Source organism: Trichosurus vulpecula, chromosome 7 (assembly GCF_011100635.1).
Source record: "Trichosurus vulpecula isolate mTriVul1 chromosome 7, mTriVul1.pri, whole genome shotgun sequence".
Classification (NCBI taxonomy): Eukaryota; Metazoa; Chordata; class Mammalia; order Diprotodontia; family Phalangeridae; genus Trichosurus; species Trichosurus vulpecula.
In genome coordinates, this window is record NC_050579.1 from 255,754,989 (window position 1) to 255,771,184 (window position 16,196).

At 41.0% G+C, this 16,196-nt stretch overlaps 1 protein-coding gene across 2 annotated transcripts in view; it reads right to left on the reverse strand.

The window, feature by feature from the left end:
* Positions 1–6,016, reverse strand: part of B3GNTL1 (UDP-GlcNAc:betaGal beta-1,3-N-acetylglucosaminyltransferase like 1) — a 129,389-nt gene extending 123,373 nt beyond the window's left edge. For both annotated transcript variants that reach the window (XM_036767152.1, XM_036767151.1), the window contains exon 1: positions 5,477–6,016. In XM_036767152.1, coding sequence (XP_036623047.1) covers positions 5,477–5,659 — 183 coding nt within the window. In that variant the 5' untranslated portion in view covers positions 5,660–6,016. The remainder of the gene's footprint in view (positions 1–5,476) is intronic.
* Positions 6,017–16,196: the final 10,180 nt, after the last annotated feature.

Here is a 16,196-nt window from a genome sequence, read left to right on the forward strand (position 1 = left end):
GAGAGAATTTGGAACTCAAAGTTTTAAAAACAGACATTCAAAAACAAACAAAAAAATAAGTTTTTGCATGCAACTAGGAAATAAGATACACAGGCAATGGGGTGTAGAAATTTATCTTGCCCTACAAGAGAAGAAGGGAAAGGGGGATGGGAGGGGAGTGGGGTGACAGAAGGGAGGACTGATTGGGGAACACGGCAACCAGAATATACGCCATCTTAGAGTGGGGGGGGTAGAAATGGGAGAAAATTCGTAATTGAAACTCTTGTGAAAATTAATGCTGAAAACTAAATATATTAAATAAATTAAATTTAAAAAGAAAAAAACAAAACACCTTCCTTATTTGTAAACCAACCTCATTAAAGAGCTTTCAAACTACAGAATAGACATGAATAATAGTAACAACAGCTAGCTTAATCTTTCTTCTTTGTAGAGGTAGAGGATTATGGAGGTAGAACACGGTATACACTATCAAACTTGATTAATATGTTGGTTAATTTTGCAAACTTTCCCCCCTCTTCTTTATCCTTTATTATATGGGATGCTAACAGAAGAGGGGTGGGATATACTGGGAAATAAAGATATATAAAAAGAAAAGATATCAATATAAATTTTTAGCAATTTGTACCAGACTACCAGAGATTCATGTAGCATTCTTCAGGAGTATCAGATGATACAAAAAGGTTAAGGAGAACTGACTCCCCAAAAAGCCCAGTAATAAAGTCTCTTTTTTTTTTTTAGCATTTATTTAGTATTTTATTTTTCCCCAGTTACATGTAAAAACAATTTTTAATAGTTGTTTTTAAATCTTTGAGTTCCAAATTCTCTCCTTTCCTCCCCCCTCCTTCCCCCCATCAAGAAGGCAAACAATTCATACCACAGGCTGCACAACCTGTGGCCCTCAGGCCACTTGCTGCATGCCAAAGTATTTCAGGCAGCCTGTGAAAAATGTAGAGGATGTTTTCTTCTACATTTTTCACAGATCATGGTAAATTCTTTGGCAGGCCCCAGGTTATACAGGCCTGCAATATGTTATACGTGTGTAATGATGCAAAACATATCCATAATAGACATGCTGCGAAAGAAAACATAAACAAAAACAAAAACAAGAAAAATAAAGAAAGTTTAAAAAAAAGTATGCTTCTACTATTTGCTCTCTCTTTTTTGTTTTGTTTCTTCTTCTCATGGTTCATTCCACTGGTTATAATTCTTCTTGGCAACATGACTAATGTGAAAATATGTTTAATGTGAATGTCTATGTAGAATGCTGTCTTGGGGTAGAGGGGAGGGGGAGAAAATCTGAAACTCAAAAGCTTGTGGAACTGAATGTTGTAAACTAGAAATAAATAAACAAATTTTTAAAAAGAGTATGCTTCAATCTGTATTCAGACACCATCAGTTCTTTCTCTGGGGATGGATAGCATTGAAAGTTTTTATACTTAATTTTTATACTTATTTCATTTTGCAAATTTTAAATAATAAATTCTTACTTTTAATAAGCTAGGTCACCTTATCATCATGCTTGAGTGTGTGACAGTTTCTGTACTTTCACTATGCATATTTGTTACAAGAGCTTTTCCTCTGTCTTCCTAATTCGGGGGGGGGGGGGGGGGCGCAGCGCTGGAAGGAAGTGAGGCAGGGAGGGAGGAAAGAAGTCATTGAAGCATCTTTTTTTAATGTAGAGAACAGAAGCAAAGAAAAACAGGACAACTTTGACAGCTACAGGTTGCAAGTTGTACATATGTACAATCTTTTTCTATTCTATTAAGCATATGGAAATGTCCATTTTATTTGGTTTTTGTTCAGAATAAAAATAATTTTAAGATAAAAAGAATATGTTACATTAATCTCATTTCCTTTTTTGACAAGATTACTAAAGTAGTACATGAGAGAAAAACTGTGAATATAGTTTACCTAGATTTTAGCAAAGCTTTATCTTATACTATTGTTATGCAAAAGACAGGTACGAATTGGGTGACAGTCAAGTGTTTTAAGAACTGGTTGGATGGCTAGGCTCAAAAGAGTTGTTAGTCGTTCAATGTTAACATTTCAGGAAGTCTCCAGTTCAATACCGGAAGGATCTGTGCACAGCCCAATGCTGTTTAACTTTCAATCACTGATTTACAGAAAGGCAGAGATGGCATGCTTATTCAAAATGCATATGACACAAAGCTTTAAAGAATAAGCTAATGCGCTGAATGAGAGTCAGGATCCAAAAAGATCTTGATAGGCTAAATCTAATAAGATGTGAAGTGTTGCACTTAGGTATAAAAAAATCAACTTCATAAATACAAGAATAAGTACAAGATGGGGAGGGTTACTAGGACAAATACATGTACAAGATCTCAGAGTTTCAGTGAACAGTAAACCCAGAGTGAACCTACAGTGTAATGAGTCAATCAAAAAAAAAACCCAACAAAAAACTAATGTAACCTTGGGTTTCATTAAGAGCAATTTAATTTAATTCCTAGCAATTAAAAGTTATCCAAAAATGGGACTCAGACCCATGATGGTGGAGGAGAGGCAGTATTCAAGACGAACTTTCCCAACATTCCCCTCCAAACAACTTTAAAATAATGAGTCAAGTTGAATTCTAGAGGGGCATAGTCAACAAAAGGTCCGAGTGACACAATTTCCCAGCCCAAGACAATTTAGGAGGTTGGAAGAAAAGGTCTGTGGCACTGGGGTGGGGGCTGGCTGGGAGTACAGTGTATTGAAAATAGCAGTTGGGAGCCTTGGAGACGGCAACAGCAAAAGCAGCAGCAGCAGCTTCAGAAGCTCTAACCCCCAAGAGATCCTAAGGGAGCTGGACGACTAGTCAGAAAGAGATTAAAAGAGACTCCTGTACTGGCAACAGACAAAGAGGCTAGCCCTGTCTGACAAACAGACACTGCCCATTATCTAGTTCCAGGTCACAGTTCCTGGACTGAGAGGAACACTTGCTTTTGCAAAGGAGCAAACAACGTGTCATAGTAACAGGGAGAAGAGTTACAGTTGCAAGGGCCTCCATCTGGGTAAGGACAAGAACTCAGACTAGGGGAGCAGTGACCACAGCTCTCCCCAGATCACAGGACCTTGGAAGCACAGAAAACTTACAGACCTCTAGAACTAGCTGCAAAAACAGCAAGGTAAAAAAGCCTGAAGTTTGGGACAGTGACACCGCCCCCTTCCCACCCCACCCCCCAGCCCAACTCTAACATAAATTTAAAATTAAGAAACAGGCTAGAAAAATAAACAAAACAACCACCACCACCCCCCCTCAAAAAAAAAAAAAACTTGACTGTAAAAAGCTACTATGGTGATAGAGGTCAAAACATGAACTCGGAAGAAGACAATGACATGAGAATATCCACAAGCAAAGCCTCAAAGGAAAAAATGGCTGTCCATGATGCACTTCCTCATCTCTGCCTGATAGAATTCCTAGTTTCCTTCAAAGCTCAGCTCAAATGATAGCCACTTCCTACCTCAAATGTCTTACCTGATCACCCTCAATTATTAATGCCTTCCCCTACCAAAAATTCTTTTGTATGTATTTAGATACATACATTAGAACAGAAGTTCTTTAAGGGTAGGATGTTTCATTTCTTTGTGTCCCGAGAACTCTTAGCACATTGCAGAAGCTTAATAAATGCTTGACACGAGGACTTTCCGGATCTCTTCCTAGATATTAACGGTGTATATATTTGTTTACGGATGTATCACTCTCTGTCTAGAACATAAGCTCCTTGGGGGCAGATAATGTTTTCCTTTTGTCTGCCTATCCTTAGTTCTACATAGCACCTAGCACACAGTAAACTCTAAATAGGTATTCTGTTGAATTGAACTGAAATCCTCCTGACAATAATCCTATGAAGGAAGCCAGGTACATATTAACAGCAATATATTTTTTTAAATAGGTTATAAATTATAATGATCAAACTTGGTACCAGAAAAGAATTAAGGAAATGTACCTTCCTCCCTATTTTATAGAGGTGGATAGGCTATGAGTTTGGAATATCACATACACTGTCACACAGCTGATAGATGTCACACAGTTGATAGTTTTGCTGAGTTTTTTTTTTTTAATCCATGTTACAAAGGATGGCTGGCAGGGCAGGAGAGGGACAAGGGCTATATTTGGAAATGAAGTTTTTAAAAATTAATAATAAATAATAAAAACAAAAAATCAAATAAACTGAAAAGTTATGTGAACTGATCAGATTCATCCACGTATCTACCTAGGAACAAGGTAGGGGAGGATTAGGTCAGGAAGAGGAAGTAGTGTGGAACATTCATTGACCACCAGTATTGAAAGGTTCTAGGCTACAGGGTTGGCAGTTCAGGAAAAATCTCCCTGCTCTCAAGCATCTTACAATCTCAGAGGAGACAAAGCTAAGTTGTCAGCTAAAAATATAGCACATGTGTTAAATATCCTCACTAAAATCCAAGTATAATTACTCAATTTGACTTTAAAAAGCCCTTATCTTCTCCAGAAGGGCTATACTTACAGCTCTGTCAGGTCCTACCTGACAATACAAAGACGTTTAGTGCCAGCTTATGATCCCAGGAGATCTGACTTAGATATGAATTGGGAGCTGATCACTGGGTGATAAATGTTACAATCACAGCAACTCTCAAAATGTACATTAGTTGTGATTTGTGGTAGAGGGAATGCCAGCACCAAAGGGATCCAGCATCTTTGAAGTTACTAAGTATACACATATGTACATTCAACAAGCTGGCTGGTGTGGTGAAAAAAAAAGCCCTGGACTTGGAGTCAAGATGATCTGGGGTCCAAACCTACCTGACACTAGCTGAAGGCTCATGAGAAAGTCATCTAGTCCCTGAGTGTCAGTTGCCACACATGTGAAATTAGGGTGATAAGTGCACCTTACTTCACAGGGTTGCTAAGGACGTGAGATAATATATAACGGCTTCATAAATATTAGTTATTACTGCGTATTTTCAGAAAAATGTTATTACATTCAGAAATATTACCATCAGTCCTAATTCTCCTAATTCACTAAAACCATCCTTAAACTTTTTTTTTTTTTACCTTCTTTATCTTAGGGGAAGTATATTTGGTTAGAAATAAAGGGCAGGAGAGGGCAGGCAGGAGAGGGCAGACAGGAGAGGTATCATGGTAGATAGGGCACCCAGAGTAAAGGCCTGAGTTCAAATCCAGCCTCAGACACTAGTTGTGTGACCGTGGACACGTCACTTAACTGTTTGCCTCAAGTTTCCTCATCTGTAAAAAGATCTGGAAAAGGAAATGACAAATCACTCCAGTATCTTTGCCAAGGAAACCCCAAATGAAGTCACGAAGGGTGAGACACGACTGAAACGACTCAACAGCAAAAGGTCAGGAAAGGTCAACATTAAGTAAGTGATGGGAGGCAAGAGATCCATCGTCGAACTAAAGAGAAAGAAAAAAAAAACAGGTTCTTTCATTTCTTCCCCTGAACCCCAAGAAACAAGCAGCGGAACGACGGAAACCTACCACTTGGATCTTAGGGCCACTCCCCGGGCTTTGGACGGTGAGGTGTGGCACCGGCTGGGCGGAGGTAGAGGATAAGGAGGGAGAAGGCAGAAGCTGGTCGGCTACAGCGTGGGCTCTATCTGCGCCGGACACCTCGGGCCGAAGCGTGTCCGGAGCGGCTATTGCCCTGTCACTGTTCCACATTGCAAAAGAAAGGAAGGAGGACAAGTTCTCGCAAAGAGAACCCGCACGAGGTGGGAGAAGGGCAAGAAGAAAGAGGAGAAACGTTGCCTACACCCGCCGCCCTCGGCGCCTCCAGGAAGAAGGATGCAAGTCCTGGGATGCATCAAAGCGGACTCTTCATCTCCACTCGGGGCCGGTCAGTCCCCAGCTCCGCTTCCTCTTCGGCCTAGCTCCCCCTGGCTCTGGCCACCAATTCTCGCCAAGTCCTCTTTTAATCCACCGCCAAGGGACTGCTGTCACCGGACTCCCTCGCAGCGCAGGGGGTCAGGAGGCGCCGACCACCACCCACTTCTTCCGCCACAGCTGGCCCACTGGCCACTCAAAAGGCTCCTCCACCGAGAACCCACGTGACTCAGAGGCTCCGGGAGGGCCGTGGGGGATCGCGACCTCAAACCAGTCCTAAGATTGGTGAAATAGAGCCCAGATTCAGAAGAGCTTCCAGAGACCTCGGGAGGAGTAGAGAAGAGCGGCCTAGACGAGCCGGAAGTAGAGCCGTGGCTCCCTCTGGCGCGGGCTGGCTCGGCGGCTGAATCCTTTTCTTTTCCTACAGAGCCGGGGGACGGAGACTGTAGCCTAGGGGAACTCCGATGCTGTTGGCGGATAATTACGAAAGACGAGAGTGAGCTTCCGGCCAGCTCCCAACACTAGGCTTCTTTCTTCCTCCTTTTTCACATTTCCCTTTTCCCTCCACCCCATCCCTGCATTCTTCCTCTCCTTTTTTGTTCACTTCTGCAAATAACAGTGCTCAGCATCAAGCTGCCTTTTAAAAATATCAAATGCTATAGGACTGATGTGAGAAAAGCACTTTGTAAACACTAGCAATATGCTGTTCATCTAATCCCTTTTAAAAAATGAAAAAACATTCCACCTGGCTACTTAAAAGGTCCGCTGCATCGGGACCGACGTCAAGAATTTATTCACATCTTACCTTTGCCGAGCTCTGCAAAGGGCTGGGGACACAGAGGCAGAACAGCGGCTGCCTCTGCTCTGTGCTTTGGGAACACTTCCCTTTTGTGGGGAACACCTGCTACCTCCCCACTTTTTTAATCACCCCCTCCTCACCAAAGAAAAAGAAAAAATACAGTCAAAGAAAATGTTAACCGGATTTTTCGTGAGCCAGTCTCCAATCTGAGAATGCTCAGGGCGCACAAAGCAGACCTAGAGACTGGAGGGCCAGTAATCAAGGAGTTTAATTAATCAATTTCAGAGTGAGGAATGTTCTCTCAGCTGAAGTAAAAGTACGGCTTATATACTTAAATCACAGGTAGGGAAGAAGGGAGGGAAAGGTGGATTACAAGCAATTATTTAGTGATTTCTCTCAAGAAAGCTGCAAATCCCACAATACAATAATTCAGGAGCCAAGTCTTTGGAGATCATAACCACCTCCCCTAGAGTACAGAACCAGAGTTCTGTGACATGAACAGGTTCTACAATCTTTGATTCACTTTACTTCAGGTCCAGTGACTGTGAGCTACTTCCATGAGACTGAGGGGACAGTAGCAAGGAGAAAAAAAAGGCGGTAGTTCACAGAGTAACTGCAAACATCAGCCTACTTCCATTTTCTTGAGTTAGTGGTCTTGAGAACAGCTGTTGGCTGCTTTGGACCCCTTTTAATCTTTAGGGTCAGGTCACCTGTGGGTTCTGAAATCCAAGTGGGTGGTACTGCCCTTTCCAGGTGTGACAGGTGGATCCAGGACTCCAGTCCCCAGAGTTTGGTTGCAATGGGGGTGTTAAGTGGGACTTCAAAAGGGCCTTTCCACCTTGGCTCCAAGGAATTGGAGATAATGTTTCCAGTAGACCCAGTCATGGGCTTGGATCAGGGGCCGAGTTTCAGTTGGAGTTTCTAAAGAATGGGACTATGAGACAAATTGGTAAGTTTCTGATATCTTCTGAACCAACCCAATGCAATATTGTAGGAGGGAGCCTTTGGCTGCTTATGCTTCTCACCCACAAGTACAGTGGCATTGGGCATCCCGTTACTATCTCATAGGGACTGAGCTTAGGGAACCAGGCTGAAGGTTCCCCAACCGCTAGTCTATAACTAAGGCTTAGCAGGGCTAAAGGAAGGGCTTTGGGCCAGGGGATGCTGTTTCAACAATTCAGCTAGCAGCTGCTGTGGGGGTATAAAACCAACAATAACCAGCTCACAGAATGCTGCAAGCCCAGGTCCTTTTGATCTGCTTTACTAAGGAAAGCAACATTAAGGGGTTAACAAGCTTACTTTAATTCAACATACAAATATCATTCACTTAGTTCAGGGGAAAAAGCCAGCACCCTGAACTTCAGAGCAAATACAATCAAATTACTAACAGACCAAATACAATTCATAGTTACCAACATCTGAGTTCAGCCGGGGAGCTCGACAACAGCTGGCTCAGAGTCAGGTGTCACTACTGCTGCAGCTCAGAGCTCCAAAAAAAGAAAGCCATCCTCTGGTTTTATATCTTTTTCAGGGTCAAGGGTGCATCACACATGCGACTCACCCACATGACCTAAAATCGTCACAAAAATTCGACTTAAACCCACGTGGTCTAAAAGCCTCCGATGTCACAAACATGTCACTCAAACCCATATAAACTAGGCTTTCCCTTGAGGAAAGGAGGTCATCAAGGACTCCTAATTTAACAAGGAAATAAAGGTCAAACTCTTCAAGGGCAGTGGTTGAATTAAGTGCTAAGAGCCCATTTTGATTGCCAATATAGATACCTAACTCCTCAGAATTTAGCAAGGGAAGTTTTAAGTATCCCATTAACTCTTTCAACCATTCCTGATGACTAGGAGTGATAGGCACAATGGAGGTACTGAGTAATTGGCCAGGGTGAAAGTAGCTTAGCTGATGAAGCTCCTGTGAAATGGGTGCCTCTATCACTATCTATCACTATGTATCTCTTTAGGAACCCCTCCCCCATAATGGAATGATTTTTTTTTCTGAAAGGATTTTTGCTACACCAGAGGCTATGGCAGTACAACATGGGAACACTTCCACCCTCCACAAAAACATACAGACCATAACCAAAGCATATTTGTATCCAAGGGCAGGTGGTAATTGAATGAAGTCGATCTGCCAAGTTTCAAATGGCATATCTGGCAGAAGAAACTGCCCAGAAGCAGGCTTCAGAGGTTTGGATGCATTGTGCTTGGAGTAGGTGGGACACATCTCATAGGCAGTGACAGCAGCCCTGTGAAAACTCACAACCCATAGTCCCATAGTCTTACAGACGTTCACATCCCTCCTTTTGAAGCTTTCCCTGCTTTTTGATAAGCATTCTTTTCTGGGCAGTGGCTATTTCTTCTCTTGTTGGGCTAAGAGGCTTAGGCTGACCTTAAGAGCAAGATGGATAGTTGTGCTTATGGGGACTTGTACCTTAGGAATTTGAGGAGTTAAAGCTGCGGTTTTAGCTGTTTGGTCGGCCAAGTCATTCCCACAGGCATGAATGCTGTTTTCTCAACTGTGCCCTGGAATTTTAGTTATTGCTACAGCCTGGGGAAGCAGTAAACTGTCTAATAGATGGGAAACCTGTTTCTGATTTTTAATGGGTTGTCATGAGGAGGTAAGGAAGCCCCCTTGTTTACATGGCATTCCAAAGTCATATGCCAAAGTCTCATCCTCACGTCTTATCTCAAGTAGATAGGTGGCAGGATTGAATGTGTTGCTTATACCAACTACATTCCCCCCTTTCTCAGAGGTGAATAAATCAAATGGGAGAGCTAACTGTACAACAATAGGGTGGGCACTGATAACTGACCCAACGTCAGTAACATCTGAAACCCACAAGCTAGAGGGAACTTCGTAAAGAACCAGATGGTCAGAAGGGTTAAAGGGAAAGAAACTTAAAGAAATGGGGACACTTCCAGATGTGGAGGTTGTCGGGGGTAAAAGACACAAGGAAGTGGTCCCTCTTGGGTCAAATGAAATAGTGACCTGTAATTTATGGAGCAGATCACATCCTAGTAAGTCACTGGGGACCTCAGTCATCAGGACAGAAAGATGAAAGGCACTGATCCTGCCAATAAAAAGGGAGATTGGTTCTGAGATATGGGTTACAGTAATCTTATTATCAGTCCCCCCAAATGAGATACTCTCTTCACTCCGAGGGAGGGAAGTGGGGAAGGCAGAGGGGTTTAAAACTGAAAGGTGTCAACTAGAGCAGACACTTCTTGCTCCTTATGAGCAAAGGGACATCTCCAGCAGGAGTCATGGGGATGATGGGCATCGCCTGTACATCCCTCTCCTTTTGCCACCCCTCCTGCCAGCCTTCCTAGGAGCCTAGTCATGCTGAATGATTGAGATTGCTGGGGTTTAATGCTTTCTGGGGTGCTTTCTGGCATCAACTTTTAATCTCCCGTTACCCGATTGAGACAACCATGAGTTGACACAGATCCAGATAACTGAGTTTGTATAAACACAGGGTGAGTCAGAACTGCTCAGCAAACCCTATGGGATCCCCCCCTGGGGCTGGGATACTCCTTGGCAGTAGCCTGGAGTTCTCTGTGCTTCCAGGGCTTGAAACCACAGGTCCTGATCTCCTCAGGGTTTTTTCCTGCAAGAACTTTGAAAGGAAACATAGAAACTGGGGAGCTGGTAGAGTCTTTTGGTAATTGGGTAGTTTGAGGAAGAGAAGGTTTTCAAATGATTTATTCCTTTCTTTCATTGATTCTAATTCACAGCTATTCACAGCTATGGTCTCTTCCTTGCCTCTGAGTACCATTTATTATAGCTGTACCACTCAAGAGGCTGAGTCTCCTTATTCATTAATTTCTGCTTTTAAATACTCCAATTTGCTCTTATCAAAGTGCCCCAATGAGGCCAACAAAGTTTAGGGTCATCACTAGTCAAATCAACCCAATCCTGGCAATATGAGGGTGTAACAATAATGTTGCTTGCAGCTTGATATAAACAGAGCAAATAATCAGCAGACAGGGCTTCTAACTCTCTGTCCATAGCAATACACACATAGTTACCAGAGAGAAAAATACCAACATCTGAGTTTTCAAAGCTGGGGGGCTCCTTAATGCCTGCCCAGTGTCTCATCTGGCTACATCACACAAACACTCTCCCTGTGAGTGAGCCCCAAAGCAAAATGCCAACCTCTGAGTATATATGTACTTCTTTAGGGTCGGAGGGCATCACAACCCTCATGATCAAGGCTCATGTGACTTGGGCTTCCATGAGACTTAAGCAGGTCACATGGGCTTACTAAAAGATGGGAGAGATCTTCCCATCAAGCAAAAAATACATTAACAATACAGAGGGACAGTTAAGACCATATTTCTTAAACATTTGAAAGGCACATGTTCATTCTGGGGGTTTGTTAATAGGAACTGCTGTATCTTTCCCCATGCCTTTACCACACATCTGTCCCATTTTAAAGGTATACATTCAAAGATAATAACACCACTTAACTAACAAGTGTACACAATATACAAATATACTACAAGGGAATATAACAATACAAATACACGAAATACAAGTACACAGTTACAAGTATTCCACACTGTGCTAGCAATTCACTTGAATTATAGAAGTAAGGTTTCCACAACTCTAAACAAGTAGGTGAATAAAAAGTTAATTTCAACCAGTTTAACCACACACAAATCCAACCACACACAAAACCAACTGCACAAGCAGCTCTTGCCCAAAAAATTTTTTACCGTGTGCAGAAATAAAAACCCACAGTCCATAGGTCAGACTTCATTTATAAAACAGAGAAGAGAAAAACCAGCAGACCATAGCCGGCCCTGTATTACTAAAGAAAAGACTCCTCCAAAAGCCAAATCCACATGCCAAAAAGATGAAATAAATAAACAAAACAAAAACAACACAGACCTTACCGAAGTGATCTAGATCGAGAAAAGGGGCCCTGGAACATTCCTCACAATGAAAAGCCAGGCTTGATCAGAGACTGGACCTATAATGGAGTCAGAGTCATAAGTGTTCAACCTGTCAGTCAAGTGAGTTGGGACTCTGGAAAAAAATCCCTTCTCCCACACTGAAGAGCTCTAGGCTTCACCCTCCATCCACCCCTTAAAAACTTCTGACACCAATTAATGTTAACTGGATTTTTAGTGAGCCACTCTCTAATCTGAGAATACTCAGAGCCACACAAAGCAGGCCTAGAGACTAGAGTGCCAGGAATCAAGTAGTTTAGTTAATCAGTTTCAGAATGAGGAATGTTTTTTTAGCTGAAGTAAAAGCACAGCTTATATACTTAAATCACAGGTGGGAAGAAGGGGGGGAAGGTGGATTACAAACAATTATTTAGTGGCTTCCCTCAAGAAAGCCACAAATCCCACAATACAACAATTCTGGAGTCAAGTCTTTGGGGATCGTGACCACCTCCCCTAGAGTATAGAACCAGAGTTCTGTGACATGAACAGGTTCTACAATCTTTGATTCACTTTCCTTAAGGTCCAGTGACTGTGAGCATTGTGAGAGTTTTGATTATTCAGTTTAAACTGTATTGTGAACTCCCAAGCCAGAGAGGCAGCTTCTGGGAAAACGAAATTATTAGTATATTCATTACACATATCATATTGATTAGGATGAAAATTATAATTCCTTTCTCAAAAACAAATCTATGCATTTGCCATGTCCAAAATAATATATGTTCATTTTTATGAGGTTACTGTGCTCTAGAATAACCATCAGTTTTTGTAAAACTGCCACATGTGGTTAAATATATGTAGACCTTGCTTCTCCCATTCAATAATCTCCAGACACTTCATATATTTGATTAGATTTGCCTAGATCTGATGAGGGTTGAGATTTTAAACTATTGCAGTTTTACTGTTTTCCCTCTATAAAACAATTAACTTTTCCTTTTCATATTTAGATGCCATAACATTCAGTACATATATATTCAGCTCATATGTAGATGTTAATTTGTTGTCTATGGTATTTTTGAACATAATAATTCCCCTGCTTATTTTAATCAAATCTTTTTTGCCTAAGATATAAATGCTACCTGTTTTTTTGTTTTTGTTTTTAGTTCATCCAAAGCATATTTTACTTTTGCCTTTTATTTAACTCTGTGTGAATATTTATGTTTCAGGTGTGTTTATTGTAATTAACATATTGTTGAATTCTGCTTTCTAATCCATTCTGCTACCCACTTCTGTTTTATAGGTGAATTGATCTCATGTGTTCACAATTACAATTGTTAGTTGTATATATTTTCCTCCATCTGATGTTTATGTCCTTTTTCTCTCTTTGGCCCCTGCCGCCTTCTTTGGTGTTGAGAAAGTACTCTACACTAGTGACCTGTATTTGATTCTATCTTCTTCCATTCTACTACTTCTCTTTTCTTCCTCTTACCCAGTCTCCAATCATATTTAGCCTTTCTTTCCTTTAATCTCTCTTTCATGTTTTGCTCTCTGAAGATTGGGTTTGTTTTGCTTATGACTAATCTCTCCATAAATTTACTTTCTCCCTTAATTCCCCTTTCCCTGTCCTTGACTGAGCTCAGTGTATTATATCAAATTCTTTTTGTGTCAGTCAATCAATAAACATTTGTTAAGTACCTAATATGTGCCAGGCACTGAGCTAAGGGCTGAGGATACAAAGAAAGGCTAAAGACAGTCCTTACTTTCAAAGAGCTTACAATCTAATGGGGGAGACAACATGCAAACTGCTATGTACAAATCCTGCGTGTGTGTGTCTGTGTGTGTGTGCGTGTGTGTGTGTGCATGTGTGTGTGTGTGTAAAACTATAATTTAAAGTAAATCAGGAAAGGCTTCCCATAGAGGATGGAATTTTAGCTGGAACTTGAAGGAAGCCAGGACGAGGAGATGAGCAGGGAGAACATTTCAGGCCTGGAGGATAGCCCAGAGTCAAAAGATGGAATGTTTTGTAGAAGGAACAGCAGAGTCCAGTATCACTAGAATAAATGTGGGGATCTAGGGGGAGATTTATAAGAAGAATAGAAAGGGGGGGCAGGTTATGTGGGACTTTGAACATGAAACAAAGGATTTTATATTTGATCCTAGAGGTGTTAGGGGACCACTGAAGTGCATTGATTAGGAGATAACATGGTCAGAATTTCACTTTAGCAGTGTCAGAGAATAATAGGGGGGATAGGCAAGAGATGTTACAGAGCTGAAATTGACAAGGCTTGGCAACAGACTGGATATGGTTAGTGAGAGACAATGAAGAATCGAGGGTGGTAACTAGTTTGGGGGTCTAGGTGACTGGGACCATGGCAGCACCATGCTTTATACTTAAGAAGAGTATAGAATTTGGGGGAAAAAATAATGAATACAGTTTTGGACACATTGAATTTAAGATACCTATGTGCCATCCAGTTTGAGATGGCCAGTAAGCAATCGGAGATTCGAGACTGGAGGTCAGCGGAGAAGTGAGGGCTAGATTTGAGAATGATCAGCATACAGGTGATAATTCAATCCATTATAGCTGATGAGATTACCAACTACAAGGCAATCATCAAGTTGTATAGTGGGAGAAGAGAATAGGTCCCAGGACAGAACCCAGTGGGACATCCACATTTAGCTGGTATGACCTGGATGAAGATCCAGCAAAGGAGACTAAGAAGGAGCAATCAGAGAGGTAGGAGGCAAACCAGGATAAAGTAGTATTCCCTGCAAAACTAAAGAGAGTATCAAGGAAAATGAGAGTTTCAAAGTCTGCTGACAGTTCAAGAAGTTTGAAGACAGGGAAAAGGACATTAGATTTGACAATTCAGAGATCATTGTTAACTTTAGAGACAGCAGTTTTGGTTGAAAGATCAGGTCAGAAGCCAAACTGTAGAGAGTTAAGAGAATGAGAGGAAAGAAAGTAGACCTCTTCCTACTGCCTACAGGCTTCTCTCTGTCTCTTTTTACATATATGGGTTGGTAAAAATTCTTTTACTACAGTTTCTTCTTGGATTTTTTGATCACTTCTAAATTTGGTGTTCAATTTTTATTTTAATCCTTAATGGAGTAATTGTGAGAAAACTATGATGTCCTGCTTCTACTTACTCCACCATCTTGAGACCTGGAATTTAAATTTTCACATATTAGATCACTAAAAGTGCCGGGCACTTGCTTAACAAGATAGCACTGCTGTGATTTGACTCTATTTTAATTAGCCATTCTAAAAAAGCCCATTTTTCCCTCATCTACTGAAAACACTGGCGAACACACAAGGTTCAGGGTCATAGTGCACACTATAATGCATACAGGAGAACCTGGATTCAAATCTCACTTCTGACATTTATCACTATGGTCAACTCACCACAGTCCCAGTTGGCTCATCTGTAAAATGGAGATAATAAAACCTGTAGAACTTATATCAGAAGGTTTTTGTGAGGTTTAAGTAAGATATTATATGCAAAGTATTATGTAAATCTCAGCTATTGTCATTAATTAGGGTTCTAAAATATAGCAAGGATCTTTGCTTTCTAGAGAGCTAAGATTTCAAAGTAAATAATTCTAATTACAAATATATTAACATAAATTTAAATATTTAATATACATTCATGGTTATGGTCACATGTATATTTTAAAGATGAAATTTTGGATCTGAATCTTCAAATTTAATAATTAAATTTTCATTCCATTTCATTACTTTGATTTCAGAATCTGTTATAAATGTTAAAGCCCCAAGGTAAGATCATGAATAAATTCTTTTCTAATCTTATTTACATTCTAAAACTATTATTCTGTATAATTTTGATTCAAGGACAGTTTCCAAAGGTTACTTATATGATAAGAATAATTTCATTTTAAATGAGTTACCAAAATGAAAAGTGATATTATTCTGACTTGCAAAATGTTTGCGTTTGGGACCTAATAGTTCATAGTGCTGTGGGAGTAAAAGATAAATCTGTCACAAATTATCTTTATGCACAATACACACAGACATTCAGTGACTTTTCAATCTGGACATAAATTGGATACTAAAAACTTCTGCTGCTTGAGTCTTGTTTCCTCTCAGTGTTGTGATTCCTGAAAGTTATATTTTCATGCAATGTCCTCACTAAAAGTTTCACTTACGAACATTTTAATGGACTTCTGAGAGGCAAGGGGAGTCTTTCACAGCTGCAAAGTTGGATTGTTGAGGGTTGAGGGATCCGAGGTCCAGGAATCCCAAGACTGGATTTCCCAGGTGAGGTCACTGAGGGGGAGTGCCCCTCAAGGACACGAGTACTGGAGAGGGTCGGGGCCATCCAGAATGAATTCATGATCTCAAGCATTCTTTTTTTTTTTTTTTTTTTTTACTGAACATTACAAAACAAAAACTTTATTTACATGTAGATTCTCATGCCTCTGAGGCTGGGAGGGAGTGGGGGGAGAGGGCAGGCATATTTAGCAATAAATACCTGAAGAAACTGGAAGCCGGGTGGGAGGGGAGCCATAGAAAAACAGCAAGTGACAGGACTCCCTATGACTCCTAAAGCCTCCCTCAGCTTGAGACCAGGTCAGCCCCATGAGCCAATCCAAGCAACCTCTCTCAATACAGCACACATGCTTTAAAAAGAGTCATTGGCCAGACTGGGGC